Below are 17,477 nucleotides of genomic sequence, written 5' to 3' on the forward strand. Positions count from 1 at the left end.
AGTGCTAAATTGTATGCTTTAAATACAAAAGCTATTAGGACTGAGAAGGTCTGAAGCACGTAACTGGTTTTGAGATTTTTATTTCAGGAAAAAGATTAAAGAATTAAAATAGGAGCTGCCCTGCTGACAAGAAGAGTTGAATTCAAGAAGCTGATAAAAAAGGAGCATTATATGCATTGAGCACTGTGCATTTTCAGTCAATATTGGCTCTACTCTCTACTCTACTTTCCTTTGACTAGGAAAAGGGAGTTTCACATGCGCACAGACCCTGGGATACACGGGACTCAATGAGAGGAAAGGAGTAACAGCAAAAAAAAAAAATTAAAAACAAACAAACAAAAAAACCAAAAAACCAAAACAGAGTGCTGGGCTTGATCTAAGAGAGGCAAGAAAGTGATCTTAGAGCTCGGCCCCCGAAACACCGATTCCAACCACCAGCGAGACAGGAGGCAAAGACACACCGACGGGGCGGGCTCCACGGTGCAGCTCCCTATCCGGAACCACCCCGGCAGCCCCCAAAGCTCGCCAGGGCTGCGGCGTCCCTGGGGCTGCGGCATCGCCTACATTCAGGATACGGCACAGTCACGGGGCAGGAGAATCATTTCTTGCGTCCTTCTCCAGCGAGACATCAGTGTCGTTACCTCCAGGCTGCGTACGCCGGCACGGACTTGCGCTCCCCGACAGCTCCCCAAGGCTTTCCCCGCCTCGTAGGTGCAAGTAATGCAATCGAGATCAATGGTTAATTAGGCTCCTGGCGTGCTCTGAGCACTGTGTCTCTTGACAGCAGTAAGAGCTCGGTATGGCCGACACCACCCCAGGCCCTGCTTGCATACCAAAAACGGTTGGTACGACAGATTTAGCTTATTAACAGGCTACTGAGCCTTAATACTGACACTTAGTGTAATGGTTTACAGTAAAGGAAGGATTCTCCTACAAAGCGCCGAAGAGAGGGGGGGAAAAAAACCAACAACCCCACCCCAATCCCTTCCTCTCCCTCTCAGAGTCTCTGGAGCATCTCACAGGCAGGGGAGGCGAAGGGGGTGGCGGGGGGCACGGCCACCACGGCGCCGGGTCCCGTCGAGGGCGCCAAGACGAAACGACAGCGAGGAGAGTCGTTAAGGAACAAGAGACAAACGGTGCTGGTGCTGTGCTGCCTCAAGCTGGGAGGTGCGCGTGGTCAAGCGGAGCGGGGAGAACTAGTCTTTCTTCAAGTCCCTGGATTCAAAAAGCTTCAGGCGCTCTTGCACAGTCAGGCCTTCCTTCAGACTCTGGGAGAGACAAAAGACAGAGGTCGGACACGGGCGGGAGGTGGTGGTGGGTGTCGGGCACACGGAGAGGGCGCGACGCCGAGGGAAAGGCAGCAGGACGGCCTCCTCGGCGGGGAGATTAGTGGGACATGCTAAGAGAAAACACACGGTTATGGAGAGCGGTTACTGGGGAATGGTGCCTAGAGAGAGGGTGAGATTGCAAACAAACCAGGCGACGTACCAGAAGCAAAATGAAGAGGCAACACCGTGCTGCAAGCGGGATTAGCTCGACTCGGACAAATGATCCTGGGAGCTGGGGGAATTTCAGCAGAGCTTCAGCACTGCAGGAGCCCTGGGTGGGCCAGCTTGGATCTGCTAAGCCAGACCTGTACGTTGGTCCTTCCCACACCGACTGAACGTGAGTCCATCTGGGACGGTCCGCACTCAGTCAAGGCACAGGCTTTGCTCAAGCAGCCCTGGAAACTTGTGTTTTTGTTGCCAGCGACAATCCCACCCTTTCTCTAACCCCAGCCAGGGGGGTCTCCCAAGCCAAAGCTGCCTCTACTGCGCAGGGTTAGACAGAGGACTTGTGGAATGCCCGCTTCAGGGCTGATCTGATGCAGCATCCAGATTTCATGGCACAACACTCAGCGAGGCAACAGAAAAGCCTGCCCTGCTAGCCCTTGGCATTTGGATTTGGGAAATCTGTTGCCTACATGTGGGGACCCAGGAAAACAACACTGTGAGGGGTGTAGAATCATAGAATCATTTTGGTTGGAAAAGACCCTCAAAATCATCAAGTCCAACCGTTAACCCAGCCCCATGTCCCTGAGAACCTCATCTCCGTCTGTCCAACCCTCCAGGGATGGTGACTCCAGCACTGCCCTGGGCAGCTTGTTCCAATGCCCAACAGCCCTTTGGGGAAGAAATTGTTCCCCACATCCAACCTCAACCTCCCCTGGTGCAACTTGAGGCCGTTTCCTCTGCTCCTGGCGCTTGTTCCTGGGGAGCAGAGCCCGACCCCCCCTGGCTCCAAGCTCCTTTCAGGCAGTTCAGAGATCAGAAGGTCTCCCCTCAGCTCCTGTTCTCCAGCTGAACCCCCCAGGTCCCTCAGCTGCTCCCATCACACTTGTGCTCCAGCCCCTCACCAGCTCCGTTCCCTTCTCTCAACTTGCTCCAGCACGTCAAGGTCTTGCAATTCTTGTCCCCTGTACAACAGCTTTAACCTGAGTCCAGTCCGAGCAGACACACAAGCCTAAATCCAACCTTCCCTCCGTCCTGCGGCCCCAAAGCTGTGGTGCAGGAGCTTCAGGGGCACAGAGCACCAGGCAGTGAGTTGTCCCTGCATGCTGCTGGTACGGAGGAGGCACAGACATCTCTCCAACCAACAGCCGGAGCAACAGCTCTGCCCCCGCGTGCTGGAAAAGCTTTCGTTGCTGGGCTGCTCCTGCTCTGGGACAGGCACCCCACAGGTCACCCCGCCTGCAAACTGGTTCTTCGCAACTTGCACGGAATTCACTCTGCAGCTGGAATGTTATTTGCTTTATAGACCAAGACAAGGCACAGACCTGAACACAAAGTCCCTCCTATTAACAGGCAGTGACGTCCCCTTTTGCTTTTATTACCTGACTGTGGTGCTGGAGGACTGTACAATCATAGCAGCTGGTTACAACTTTTGGGCTGGGCTTTCTTTAACGTGTGTTTATCAAGGCAGGACTCCATGATAAACTTGCTCTGAGCCTGTGCAGATTCCCATGGTCACTGTATTTCTTTAAATGTCTCTCTTCCCACAGGCCCATGAATACAGAACAGCTTTGCAAAGCAGTACGGAAATGAAAGCACTGAAACGGATTGGTTTGAATTTACAAATGCCGTTTGCTTTCTTCTCAAGGGGCAGCGGAGTCCCTTGGGATGCGGATCTCTGAGCATCCACTTCCTCAAGGAAGTTTACTTTGGGCCTCTTTAAACGGGCAGCAACCCCTGCATTCCAGTTCATGCATCTGATTTCCCATTACATGGAAGGAGACAAACACAAACCATTAGACTGTTCTGCCTGATGGTGCAAATTCCAGTAAATTCAGCCCTCAGGCAGCCTGACAACCCATTCGAGTTGCTGATGAGGGGAGCCTGATGGGTGAAATCTGTGATAAAGGGATTCTCCATCAGACCTCCTAGGGCTCCCCAGCCGCCTCTCTGCCACCGCACTGGGGAGCTCCCCTCTCTTCTGACCTCCCTCTGCAGATGTTCTAACCTCGGTCTTCACCACGAGCCAGTGAATTAACTATTGCTCCAGTTACTCAAGAGATTTGGGTCATTAGGATCGGCCTCGATTCTCATCAGCTCCCTCCTGTTGCTGGAGGAGCTCTGCAGCCTCAGGCCAGCGCGTGGGACGGGGAGCAGCGCGGTGGGCAGCGGGGAGCTGGAGGAAGCCTGGAGAGCGGGGGAGGAGGTTACTGGGCAAGGAACACTCTTTTGCTCAAGCACATATCAACCTAAAGAAGCAGAAATTATGGGTAGAGGAAATTTCGGGCATCTCCTCTGCAACCAAGACGGGGGGCACCACTTTACACGCTACAGACCTTTGTGGGAAATGCATTTACAGGTATCACTGACCCACTCCTCCACTTGGCTAACAGCAAAATGGCTGTCTGGTGTTTTTTTCCTACAAGACCTGGATGTTGCTGCAGTTTAGTGTGAGGCATGCAGAGTCATTCAAGCATGCACACTCCGCGTCCCGCGCTCCCAACACAGCAAACAGGAGGACGTGCCCCACCATGTCCAAATCCTCTCTGTGCTGGTTCGCTGTGTCGGCGAGGGTGGGAGGAGCGGGAAGACAAGAAAGCCAAATTCCCCGGGGGGAGAGCCAGAGAGACTGCGTTTCATCGGGATGCGCTGACTTCTCCCTTCCCACTCCCCTCCACCCCAGTAAAATAATTAGCCGTAAATAAACCGGTCAGTCATTAAGAGAAGGAAGGGCTCTGGTTTGCCGTGGAGGTGTGAGCAGTGCATGCAGAAGTGAGCCGCTCCAGCGGGCGGCTGCGTCGCTTGGTGGGTGCCGCTTTGTTTACCTACGTGGCAGGGAACCTGGACTCGGGTTCATTTCAGTTATCCCATGAGACCTGCTCAATAACGGACTGTTGAAGGAAAAAAGCAAAGTAAAGAAAAAACAAACAAACAAACAAAACAAAACAAGAAGCTCATAAATCCCAAAAGCACTGGAGTCCGTGCAGCCCCAGCCCCCCCGGCAGTGATGCGAGCGGGCAGAGCCCATGCTTGCTCTGCTCTCCTTCCCCCACCAAGCAACACAGACGAGGGAACACAAGATAAAATGGTCTGAATTGAAGTGGTGAAGGGAAACCCAACATCAGACCTGGCCCAGCAGGTCTGGCTGCCCCTGAAATGCGCAAAGACGTACTCTGTATTTCCTGGGTGCAGCACAGACACCCCAAGCCAATGACCCAGGCTCGGGTGGTGATAGTTTCCCCAGCACGGGCACCGAGCTCAAAGCCTTCTGCCTGCCCGGCTTTTCGCTCTGCCCAAGGTCTCAACCACTTCAAACAGCACGAGACACCAGGTGTCCAGTGGGAAGAGGCAAAGCAGGTTCTGCCCATGTTCACCTTCCTTCCAACTGACCTACTTTCTTTTCCTTCCTACCAACGATGGCTTCTCAGTGGCTTTACTTGCCCTTTTTGTCCCTGTGGTCCCACAGGAACAGCCATGAGGGAACTCTGGCTATCAGCAGGTGAACTTGGCAAAGCATCACCTGGGCTTTGGGACCCACAGCAGGTACAGAACGGTTGGACAAACACAGGGCCACCTGCACCATGTTAACACACAAATTAAGCGTGTGTTGAATACACCAAGGACAAAGGCATCGTTGTTCCATATAAAGACCAAAAATCTTGCAGTGAACACTGTAAAACTGAGAACGATGTGCACATTTCCACCTACTGACACCACTGAATTTCAAATATGGGGAGAGCCCTCCTGTGAAAGACCAAAGAACAGGGTGAACTTCATCCTTTTTTAAAGCAGGGAGCAGCTTCACACCTCAATCTCAGCAGGGTCAGGAGTGTGTGTGTCCTGCCAGGCCCCGCCTGGCTGCACACCAGCCGTTTTGCAGTCAAAAGGTCACTTTTTTCCCCAGACTATCTCTAGTAACTGGGAAATCCTCAGTTTCCTTTCCCTACCAATTCCTTCCCACCTGGGACCCCCACCGGAGAGTAACACTGGGTATTTTCATCACTCACCTTTGACCTGATATTCCTTAGTTGCCGGCTAACAATGGATCTGTCTTTCTTCAAGAAATCAGGGTTGCTTTTTGATTTCATAATATCTGGGGAGAAGTAAAAGAAACAGCGTCAGCCTGGTACCCGTGTGGTCTGTGAGGAGTGGGGCTGGGGCTGTTCTGCCCTCCCGGCCCAGGCAGCGCTGCTGGAAGGGCAGAGGGGACGCGCAGGGGTCTCTGCTGCCCTGCACGGTGTCTAGAATCACAGAATCATTTTGGTTGGAAAAGACCCTCAAAATCATCAGGTCCAACCATTAACCCACCCCTGGCACTGCCCCATGTCCCTAAGAACCTCATCTCCGTGTCTGTTCAACCCCTCCGGGGATGGTGACTCCAGCACTGCCCTGGGCAGCCTGTTCCAGTGCCCCACAGCCCTTTGGGGAAGAAATTGTTCCCCACATCCAACCTCAACCTCCCCTGGCGCAACTTGAGGCCGTTTCCTCTGCTCCTGGCGCTTGTTCCTGGGGAGCAGAGCCCGACCCCCCTGGCTCCAAGCTCCTTTCAGGCAGTTCAGAGATCAGAAGGTCTCCCCTCAGCTCCTGTTCTCCAGCTGAACCCCCCAGGTCCCTCAGCCGCTCCATCACACTTGTGCTCCAGCCCCTCACCAGCTCCGTTCCCTTCTCTCAACTTGCTCCCCAGCACCTCAAGGGCTTTCTTGTCCTGAGGGGTCCAAAACTGATCCCAGGATTCGAGGTTTGGCCTCACCAGTGCTCAGTACAGGAGCAAATGTGTAGCATGAGGTTTTCCCATTACAAAACGCCAGGTGGCTTTCAAAGCCCACCAGCTTCCCATTCACAGGGCTGGAAGGAGAAACTACCATGAGACAGCAATTCAGGTCCACCTGGTCCCTGTCACCTCTGGTGAGACCGTCTGCAAGGAGCAAGGGCGGGAAGAAGCACAAAATGGCAAAAAAAAAGCACCACTCGGCCTTGTTCCTGCATCAGGGCTTGTGTGCCAGGGGGCACGTGTTATCTCAGGAAGCCCACGATCGCTTAGAGCTGCTAGAGGACTGACCATATCCTGATACAGTGGTGTTCACAGGGGATTTCTCTCCCTGAGCTTCTGTGGCTGCTTTCAGCTGCTCTTTCAACCTGCTGATATCACAGTCTGCCTTGGCCTTGACGATGCTCAGCTCCGTGTAGATGTCTTTGTACTTGTCGCTGGCGTATTTCTTATCCTGGCAAAGGAATAAGAACGACACAGCTGGAGTCAGACACAGCTGGAGCTGAGGGGTTGTGAATGCGCTGAAGAGGAGCTTGGCAAACGCCGACGGAAGAGCCGGTAGCGAGGAGAAACGCTCGGCTGGGGGTAACACACACATTTCACACACACTCTCGAAGCTGCGTCTCACAGCCTGTGCACACAGCCCCCTCGCTACAGGGTTGTTTGTGGGTTTTCATTTTAGCAAAGACGGAGAATTGAAGCAGAGTTCCCAGAAACGGCCTTGGCAAAGAGGCCGTCTGGAGCAAACCAGACCTGATGCTGGGAGGCTCTGATCACTTTTGCCACTTCAAATCTGATCTGATGTGACAGGAAACAGGGAAAAACACTGAAGGGGATGTTTTCCCACAAGAAGGGAGAAGGGGAAAGTCCTGAGCTGATACAGTTGTGGAGTGCTTTACTGATTACACCAGAATGGCTACTCAATTCCAATCAAGGGAAAAAAATAAATGTTGTTTGAAACGTGGGGATAAGTGAGCTGAAATCTAAACACGCACACAGAGGAGCAGCACAGCCTGCAAGAGCATTTGCAGAAATGTCCCTGGGCATTACCCTCAGTGCCGTCTGCAGCTCGTCTTTGAGGGAGCTGATCTCCTGCTTCAGGTACTGGATTTCTGATTCTTTGACCCGCAGCAGGACCTGTGGGAACAGAAGCAGCGTGTTCACAGCCAAGCAGAAGCAGCGTGATCCCACGAGGTTCACCCGCTGTGCCTGGTGACAACCAAGCCGGGGCTGGAAGCTCAGTCCCACACCAGCTCCAAAGCTGCTGTTCACGCATCTTCTGGTTCGTGTTAAGAAAATCTCTCCTGGGTCTCGTGGGACCTCGCCCAAGCTTGCAGGGCCGCTGTGCTCCCTGCACACCCCTTGGTTTACGTTAGTCCCCGCTGCTTTGCATGGACTGGATCCCAGGGGACAAGCAGGGACTGGGGAGAACGGAAAATCAGGATTCCAAAAGCTCCTGGCCCCGTTTTGCCCCACAATGCACGGTGCTGCCCAGCCATGCATGGATGCATAGAGGGATAGAATCATAGAACAGTTTGGGTTGAAAGGGACCTTCCGAGCTCATCCAGTCCAACCCCTGCCATGAGCAGGGACATCTTCACCCAGATCAGGTTGCTCAGAGCCTCGTCCAGCCTGTGACAGGCTCCTGGGGCCCCAGAGGCACCTGGGCCCACCAAAGCTGCTTTTTCGGTGTGGCAGAGCTCACCTCCAGCTCGTAGGCATCCTTGCCCTGCGTGAGAGGCGATCCAGCAGCCTCTCCTCCTCCCTCCCCGGTCAGCAGGGTCCGCAATCGCGTGATCTCCGCAGCCAGGCGGTTATTCAGCTCCTGGGAAGAGAAGGAGAGACGTTGTGGAAAGGGGGAGCATGTCCATGGCTCAGCGCAGAGCCCGTCGGGTGGTTTGCCCATCACCTCCTGCCTGTGCTGGCTGCCTCAGGACACGGCGGGGACAGGGACCCTCACCTGGTTGTGGGCGTTGAGCTCCTGGTTCTCGCGCTGGCACTGCCGGAGGGCCTGCCTCTCAGCCTCCAGCGCCTGCGCCAGGTGAGCGTTCTCCAAACACTTCTGCGAATACTGCTCCGAAAGCACCTCCAGCTCCCGCTGCACCGACTGCAGCTCCTCCCTGCAGAAGCACAGGCTGGGTTAGTGCCCTCCCGCACACCACCGCTCCTGCCCGCTCTTCCTCCAGCACCCCGGGACAACACAACAGGGATTTGAGCACTGAGGACTTACACATTCCCTTTGGGAAAAACCACAGTGAGCCAGTCCTCCCTCTGCCGGTGCAGCGGTGCTTGGGCACCAAAGGGGACGGGAGGTCTTCCTCTAGGTTAAATGGCAGGACCTCCTCAGGTTTCCAAAAACTGAGCTGAGATCTGTCAAGTTTGCTCTGGGTACTCAGGACCTTGTGTATATACACACTTACACATCTTATGTAATGCATCAAGGTTAATAAAGCTGCCTGTTTTGCTCAGCTCCTACATGAGGACAGCCCTGCCACAAAGCGCTAAATGCTTTCTCCTCACCCGGTTAAATTTGGTTGGGCAACCATCCCGCTGCAGCTGCGTGAAAAGCAGCCCTGTCTGTGCACGTCTGCTACTTCTGGTGACCATAAAGCAGCTGAATTTGGGTTGTGGGCAGACGCTGACCTGGAGCTTGAAACATCATGGGCAACCAGGAGCCTCGAAAGAGTGCAGCTGAGTTGGGACCAAAAGAAAAGGTCCCTGCGATGACAGGTCTGTCCCTAACTCATTACTGAAATCGAAGGGGAGGAAGGGGTCCCCCCCACACATCGTCTCGCCGCGAGACGCAGAGGATGATGATGGACTCACAGGTATTGCCTCCGGAGCGCCTCGATGTCGGCGTTGACGCTGCTGATCTGGGAGCGCTGGGACTTCTCCAGCTCCCGCTCCAGCTCCTCCCGGTGCGCGTTCTTCATGGCTTCGATGGCTGCGTGGGACAGCACAGTGTTAGCACCCAGAGCTGCTCCACCCAAGGGCGTTTGGGTTTTTTTGAGTTTTCATTTGATTTTTAAATCAAAACCCGAATCATCCAGCAAACTTCCCACTGCTTCGCAGCCCGTCAGTCTGTGCCCCTGGCTGCAAAGCAACAAAGGGGCTTCTGCAAATCCCACTTTTTAATTAAGTCCAAATGATTGTCCGATTCACACGTTGTTTCATGGATGTGGGACTCCTAATGCAGAGACCCTGGGCTCCAGCGCTTTAAAACTCCCTGGGGTACCAAAGAATAAATTCAGTGTGGAATCGGCAATAAATTAACCATGGCAACAATTAACGCCTTTCTGAGATGGAACTGAAGACGGACCAGACTGTGTTACAGCCAAGGAGAGGGATATCAAGCCTGGAGAAGGACCAGGAGACGGGTGTCCACCATAAACTACATCCCACTGGCCTCTCTCCATGAGCCCCACCTGGACCTCATCCCACCCCACGCTCTGCTCCTCCACGCTGGAGCAAACACCATCCTCATGTCCCCATCAACACGGAGCTGCCCCACCGCTGGGGACCCTCTGGTGTGTCCCCATTTACCTGAAATAGTGGCAGCCGTTTCTTCTGCCAACAGGCGGTCCTTCTCCTCCCGCAGCTTCTCCAGCTCCCGCTGGTGCTGCCGCTGCAGGTCCTCGATCTTCTTCTGGTGTGTCTCCTCCATGGCTGCAAAGCCCCTTTCACATGTTGCCTGCAAAAGGGACGAGGGGAAGGGGTTGACCCGGGAGTGTGAGGCTGGTGTCACAGTGGTGGGGAGCCCACCAAGAGCTCAAGTTCCTGGCTCCATCATGGGGATCTTCTCCCTCCCCAACCATGGAAGAGCCATCCAAGGATGGACCTCACAGATGGGTCAGAGCTTGTCCCGTCAGCTCAACCCCTGACAGCTCCGGTGAAAGGACAGGGTAGGCCTGGGGTCACACCAGACTGGGGAATGCAAATATAGGTTAAGAAAAAGAAAAAAAAACCTGCTGTGCCCCTTCTGCTCTCTTTTGCAATGCCTGATTTTATGTGGCTACCTCTGGGGTGGAAAACAAATGACTTGTGACAGCAACAGGACCTTAATTCCCAACCCAGTATTGCCAGGGGAGCAGCGCTCTGGGGACTCGGGAGCCACCAGCCGTGAGATTTCAGCCCCAGCCCGGTCCTGCCCCGGCGCAGACCCCGCTCCTGCCTCAGCAGCGGGACGGATGCAAAAGCTGTTTTCAGCTGACAGCCCAGATGTCCCGCCAAGCACATCGGGACCCTGGACAGACCGACAGCTGCAGGACAGACACAGGACAGCAAAGCTCCCGGCAGGCTCGAGATACAAGCTAGGAAGGGGCCTGCATGAGCTGTGTCGGACATTTAGGGGCAACCCTGATGCTAAGTGCTGCACCAGGCTTTTCTCCCTCTAAATGTTAGAAGTCAGCTTTATTTCCTGATTTCAGCGGATTTCTTCTTGATTCACATTCATCTTTTCCTTGAGAAGCGAGAACTGCCACCTACGGAGCCATTGGGACTCCATAGGAAGTTAAAGGGGGACAAATTCACTCCCCCAGTGACAAAATTGCTCATGACAGTCTAACACCTGCTGACCTCTGCCAACACATGCTCTTCAGCATCACTCTGTTGTTTAATGCTCTGTAACCTGTGCTGCTCTCATCCCCAGTTTTCATCTCTGGTGCTTTTATTGCTCCCCTTCAAGCTTGAATCCTGAGGCATTCTGCATTTTCTCAGCCTTTTTAAAAAAAAAACCCTCATGACTCAGTGCCAGAACATGTCTGGACTTGGCTGACTCTGGAGAGGCACGAAGCAGCTTTGCAGGGTTCTTCATTAAAACTTCTAATGCTGGAGAAAAGTGGTGGAGGTTCCTCTACAGGTCTGGCTGTAGAGTCAGTATTTAATGTATTGTAAATGCATTGCTATAAATCCAGGAGATTTGAACAGGTACAAATCAGTATCTGGTGTTACTGATGTTACATTCTCCATCAGCTTCGGAAGAGAAGGACTGAGCATGTTTTAACCTGTAAATCGAACAGGTTTGCAATCGCCTGGTTAGCTTTCTAACCAAGGAAAGTTTCTATTTTGCTGTTTGTCCCTTTGCAGGGATTCAGAGAGGCTGGTTCGCCCTCCTCCCGCTCTGCCCAGAAGATGCTCCTCGCCCTCCTGCCAGGCAAACAGAAAATTTGGCAAAGCAAAGCTGAAACCAGAGGCGGGAGGTCAGGTTCCTTGCTTGTTATTTTTCAGCCTCTGTTTTGGTTCTGGCCTTTTTGCTGCTTCCAAACCAAGAACATCCCCTGGTACAAATGTCCGCGTTTGGTGCGTGGCTCGCAGGACACCCGTGTGTCCCACTGACCCAAGAAGGTTTCTTTCCTTTCTAAGGGTTACGATGGAGGGGACAGCGTTCAGTGACCACCACTGCTGTCCTGTTTCTGCCCAGCAGCTCTCCCTCCCCCGGGCACCCCAGGCACTTCATTGCCACCGGGTTTTTCTGCTCCCAGACCGGGTTTCCCACAACTGTGCACTGTTTGTTGTGTAAAGAATCGCCGGTGTGCAACACCAGGGTGGTTGGTTCTCCTCGCAGCCTCGTGCAGAGGAGCTTTGCTTTGCTATGGAATTTGGCATCTGTTTGCAGCTCTCTCCCCAGGAACATACACTTTGAGAGCGCTAAGTTTCCATTTCATCTTAACATTTTTGAGGGCAGCAGAGACAGACTGGAGATTTGATCAGACTGGGAAGGACAGAGTTGAGGAATGCTTTTAAAGGGAAGTCACGAACAAAACGTACGCCTTAGGTATGAGAAGAAACACTACGGTCTTCATACTGAAGGATAACGCGAAGTTATCGAGCTCCTTGGAAACCCTCCCTCCCTCTACATGCAGAGATTGCCTCCAGTAATCAACTCTCCCACTGATACAGAGTGCTCAGCAATGCATTTAGAATACCCCAGCATGGAGAAAAGGGAAAGGCCATGATTTACAGAGGCCTTTCTAACACTTTGGGGCTTGTTTTGACATGCTGGCTCTCTTGGGGGATACCCCTTATTTCAGCAAGCGAACCCCAGGACCAAACACGCCCTCCCGTATGCTCAGCAGCAGAAAGCAGAAAGCGTTAAATTATCAAGACCTTTAAGTTTTCAAAGTCTTTCTGGTATTTTTCCCTCAAGGTGGTAGCGTTCCCCTCCAGGTGCTTGTTCTCCAGCTCATCCCTCATGACGTTCATCTGCGCCTCCAGCTCCTGGATACGCTCCCTCAGGCCGTGCATGGAGTCCAGGTCACTGCCGGGGCCCTGCCCGGTGCCACCTGCCTCACCGGCCACCCAGGTGTCCCCACCGCCCGGGCCTGCCGGGGGGGACACCTCCGGGTGCCGCCTCTGGTACTCGTCCAGCGTCTCCTGCAGGCGCTGCAGGTTCTGGCTGTAGTGCTCCTGCAACGCCTGCAGCTCCTCGCCGTGGATGACCTGCAGCTCCTTGATCTTGGCCTGGAATTTGTCCTCCAGCATTTGCATCTGCTCCAGGTGATACTGCTCCATGTTCTGCTTGTCACGGACGATGGCATCCAGCTGGTTGAGACCCTCCGCCCTCTCAGCCTTCAGAGCATCCTCTGTCCTGTTTAGTTGCTCTATCACGTTTCGAATCTCCTCCTCATACCGTCCCTGCAATTCGCTCAAGCTATTGTTGTGTCGACGCTCTTCTTCCTCCAAGAGTCTCCGCTGACTCTCGAGCTGGGACACCTTTGCTTTGAGGTCGGCGTTCTCCCGTTCCAGCATGGCGATCACCTCGCCGTACTCACCCTGCTGCTTTCTAAGCAAGTCTTCGTATTCGTCCCGAAGGAGCGAGACCGTCTTCACGCGCTCCTGGCAGAGCACGTCCATGCTCTGCAAGGACTCCTTGTAGGACTTCAGCTCTCTCTCGTACTCCAGTCGGACTTTGCAAGCAGCGTAACAAACCTGAGCCTGAACTATTGCGTCTTGGACTAACAAAGAGGAATAGCGTTCAAGGTCTCCCATGCACGAATGGTAGGAAAGACTCTGAGATATCTTCAGGAGCTTCTGACAGTCTCTCACTGCCTCCTCGGGAGGCAGGGAGAGTAAGGCAACAGAGATTTCCTTCAGAACGTTTGATTTGTCCTTTAGTTGTTGGGCAAGATCTTCCTGAATGGAAACAAGAGCTTCACCACTATGGTTGGGCAGACCACCGGTCTCCTCCGCCTTGGCTAATTCCTGACACGGCACCATTCGGAGGCGGCTCCCGTCCCAGGAGATTTGGGTTCTTTCTGAAGCATCTTTCTGAATTTCGAGTGCTTCAGAAATCTGGTGCATAACTCTGTCAAAATCAGGAGTCCTGTATGCTTTGATGATCTCCTCCAACATGCATTTATGCTGCTGGAGAGCTGTTTTGGTATTATGGAGGTCTTCTTCGATTGTTTTTAACCTCTGATGAAAAGATTCTCTCATTTTCTGTGCAACAAACCCAAGTTCCGCCTTGATCAATGTAGCATCTGCTACAGCACCGAGAAAACATGGAGAAAAGCCCAAACCTGTTGTTTCTGTTTTGCCCTCAGCTTCTCCTTCTCTGGTGCTCAAGTGCACTCTCAGCTCCTCCACCTGGCTCCAGAACTCCCCTTCCAGCAGCAGCTTCTTAGATAGGACACTGGCCAAGTCAACTGCTGTATGAGAAACATTTCCCGGCTCCAACAAAACCACCTCGGCCGTTCCCTGGATCTCTCTCAGGAGCTGAGATATCTCAGAACTTGCATTTTTCAAAGACTCTGCGATTCGGTTGATGAGAGAGGCCTCAAATGCCACTCTCTCCGAGAGCCACTTCAGCTGGCCAGCATCAAATGTTCCCACTCGCTGCTCCTTGGAGACATGCTCCTCTTCGCCCAAAAACCCTCCTTCTGGAGCGGGGCTTTCTGCGATAAGGCTTTCACCCTGCTGATACTCCGATGGGACCGACACCCCTCTCAAGGCTTGGATTGCATTTGATAAGGTGGTTTCCATGCTGGACAGAGCGACAAGGAACAAATCACCCTCTTTTTCTTTGTCCGATGTGGGCAAAGATCTTAGTTGCTCCCTGCACTTCTCTAAACAAGTCAGCGCTTGATTGTTTTTCACTTGGAAACCTCCCAGCTCGCTAACGTGATTTTCTATGAGCTTGAACTTTTCCTGCCTCTCGCTCTCCAGCTGCGACATCAAAGCGCTGACTTGAGATAAGCTGGTCTGAAGCTGATCCCGCAGCTGGGACTCCGTGCTGGCCCACTGATGGTGGAGTGCGATGAGCGTCTCCTGATTATGGCCGTGCTGGCTTTCAAGCTTCATCGTTACGTCTTTGAGTTTTTCCTCTGTAATATAAAGTTTGGTCTCCAGGGAATGGATGATTGAGAGATAGGTCTCGGAGTCGCTTGTCCCTGACGATGGGTAACCAAGGGCTGGCTCTGATGACATGCTTTCTTCAGACAGCGACCTGTCTTGGCTCGTGTCTGAAGAGGTACTGCTTGTCCAGTTCTTCTCTGATCCATCTGGATGGATGTATTTTTGGCATTGAATGCTTGAGAAACGGATTCTTTGCCTCTTGGCCCCCATGATTCCTACATCAGGCTTTGCTAAGGCTTTCTGAACTAACTCTTGGTCCTGGAGCTCTACAGCTTTGGATGGGGAGCCAAATTCCTCTATTTGCCTCTGATTGGTCTCAAGAACCTCATCCTCCTCCTCCTTCAGTGCGTAAGTCAGAGCTGGGAGGACATCCTGAGTCTGCAGAGCCTGCCCCAGTTGGGATGCTTGACTTTCGTCAGCCTCCAGACTGGGGCCAAGGTCTTCTGCCTCCTCAGCACACGGGGCTGTGCCTATACTAGCTAATTTCTTTAAAGCCTCCTCCTTGGCCTTTAGCTTTACTTTAGTCTCCTCTAAACTGCTATCTAAAGCGACCATTTTAACCAAGGCCTCACTGAGATCTTGATCCTTCTTCTCCACAATTCTCAAGTGCATTTCCTTAACGTGTCTCAGCTCTTCTTCTTTTTCTTTCAGCACCTTCTGCACGCCCTGGAACTGATCCGACACCTCCTCGAACGATCGCTCCAGATTGTGGTAGTTGGTCTCTTCCATTTTCAACTTTGCTTGCAGCTTTGCGACTTCGTTATCCGACTCGGCGACCTGATTCATGAGCTCGTGGAAGCGACATTTGATCTGATCTCTCTCCCTTTCCAGCTCCTTGATGTGCTCTGCCAGTTTCTGGATGCTGGCCTCCTTCATCACCAGCTGCTCCTCCAGCTGGTGGACGAGCTCGCTGCCTTCGAACTTGGCACTCAGCTTCTCCTTCTGCAGAATCTCCATTTGCTGCTCGGTATTTTGCAGCTGGTTCTCATACTCGTTGGCCTTATCCTCCACCTCCTTCAGACTCCGTATTAAAACCTGCCTTTCCCTCTCGCAGCTCTCCAGCAAAGCCTCGTAATTCTTCTGCAGCTTCTCCTCCATGAGGATCCGTGCTTGCTCGCTCGCATTCAGCTGCCTACTCAGGTCCGCGATCCTGTCCTGGAGCCTCTGCACCTCCTTCTGATGGTCCCTCTGCAAAGCCTGTTGCATCTCCAGGTCCCGCAGCTCCTGGGTCTTCTCCAGGAGCAAAGCCTCCGCGTTCTTCAGCTTCTGCTCGCTGGCCTTCAGCTGGGAGCTGAGCGCGGCCTCGCCGTGCTGCCACTCCTCCAGCTGCTCCTTGGCCTTCTCTTTTTCGCTCCTCAGGTCGTTGCGGAGCTTGGCCAGGGTTTGCTCCTTGATGGAGAGCTCGGCCGCCGCGTTGCTGAGCCTCGCCTGCAGGCTCTGAATCTCGGCCTCGTGGTGCCGGATCACGTCCTTGGCCTCGGCGTAGCTGCGCTTCAGCGACTGAATCTGCTGATTGATCAGCTCTTGACGCTGGCATTGGGCTTCCAGCTCGCTTTGGAGGTCTTGGTTGACTTTGTGAAGCCTCTGCCAGGCACCTGATGGCGAGGCGGCCACCTCGGTCTTAAAAAAATTGATTAAATAGTAGATTAGTAACACTCTTGGCTCTCCCTTCTGAGTGTCACACCTCTGGCCAGGCAGGCCACAGAAATGCTCCTTGCAGCGATTTGGCTGCTACCCACATGTTCCAATTGGGATGATTTGTTCTTGGCACAATTTTTTTGGTTTGTTTTAACCAACTCTTTTTTTATTTTTTGAATGAGCGACAATTGCTTTCCAGTAACAGAAAACATGGACCACAACATCAAAACAGCTGTACAGTAACAGGCTGAAAGGAAAATAACCAAACCAAAATCAAATAGAACCAAAAAACAATGAAAAAGAAACACCAGCAGTAAAACAGACGGACAGACGAGAGAAAAAGAGGAAGGGTGAGAAGGGGATGGGAACAGATCGAGAAGAAAGGAACTGCTTTTATAGCATGTTTGTTCATCTTGCTGTGAAACAAAAAGTGCACAGTTCAGGTAACACAGTCCTACCGACCAAAAGCAACAACAGAAAGTGAGGTGACAGCAAATGACATCACATCCCACCCAAACGCAGGGAGACAGGACAGCCGGCGTGGCGATGTCATTTCTGTGACTGCCAAACAGGACTTAGTGCTGCTCATCGCATTAAAGAGATGTTGTTACGCTAAAGTTTAAGACTAAGGAGGATTTAATTTCTCTACCTGCAAAAACAAAAATAAATAAAAATAAAAGCAAAACCAAAAACCAACAAAGGACAAAATGAAAAGCCCGACAAGTGAAGGGAGGGAAAATACGTGATGAGAATGTAAAAGAAACCAACCTTTGTGAGATTCAAACCAAAGCAATGTAGCATGCAAAGAGAAAACTCACAGAGAGTCATGCAAAAGGCGACAGAAATTATGTATATTTAAAAAAAAATACACAGACAGGAAGAGGCAAGAGAAGCACAGCGTTAGCCTAGGAATTTGGCCTGCCTTGCTGTACTCTGGTTGCTGATAAGGAAAAGCCCACAGATGTGACACTCAGTTATGTTAAGTTAAATTTCATGCTTTACATCAAAAATCATGCAAGAATCTCCGCCCGGGACAGGTTAGTACGTGACCCCTCCCGCCCGCCGTGTCCGGAGCCCGGGGACGTCTCCGGTTTGCAAGGAGCAGGAGCCCCCGCGGTTTCTCCCTCCCGGTGGGGTCGAGGTTGGGGTGCCCGTCCCGAGGAAGCTCAGAGCGACAGAGGTTACACAAGGCCGGAGAGGCTTCGGTGCAGGGCACATGCATCGGGGTG

At 52.8% G+C, this 17,477-nt stretch overlaps 1 protein-coding gene across 10 annotated transcripts in view; it reads right to left on the reverse strand.

Moving 5' to 3' along the window:
- Nucleotides 1–64: 64 nt before the first annotated feature.
- MPRIP (myosin phosphatase Rho interacting protein) overlaps nucleotides 65–17,477 on the reverse strand; it is a 75,481-nt gene continuing 58,068 nt past the window's right edge. For 5 of the 10 annotated variants that reach the window (XM_065031341.1, XM_065031340.1, XM_065031344.1 and 2 more), the window contains 9 exons: nucleotides 12,364–16,230; nucleotides 9,802–9,949; nucleotides 9,085–9,202; nucleotides 8,219–8,378; nucleotides 7,964–8,083; nucleotides 7,309–7,395; nucleotides 6,550–6,712; nucleotides 5,498–5,583; nucleotides 65–1,268 (listed from right to left, as the gene is read on the reverse strand). In XM_065031341.1, coding sequence (XP_064887413.1) covers nucleotides 1,197–1,268; nucleotides 5,498–5,583; nucleotides 6,550–6,712; nucleotides 7,309–7,395; nucleotides 7,964–8,083; nucleotides 8,219–8,378; nucleotides 9,085–9,202; nucleotides 9,802–9,949; nucleotides 12,364–16,230 — 4,821 coding nt within the window. In that variant the 3' untranslated portion in view covers nucleotides 65–1,196. Of the gene's footprint in view, nucleotides 1,269–4,315; nucleotides 4,382–5,497; nucleotides 5,584–6,549; nucleotides 6,713–7,308; nucleotides 7,396–7,963; nucleotides 8,084–8,218; nucleotides 8,379–9,084; nucleotides 9,203–9,801; nucleotides 9,950–12,363; nucleotides 16,231–17,477 lie in introns of all 10 variants that reach the window. The other 5 variants (XM_065031343.1, XM_065031342.1, XM_065031349.1 and 2 more) reach the window with 5 other exon arrangements.

This window comes from Columba livia, chromosome 15 (assembly GCF_036013475.1).
Source record: "Columba livia isolate bColLiv1 breed racing homer chromosome 15, bColLiv1.pat.W.v2, whole genome shotgun sequence".
Lineage (NCBI taxonomy): Eukaryota > Metazoa > Chordata > Aves > Columbiformes > Columbidae > Columba > Columba livia.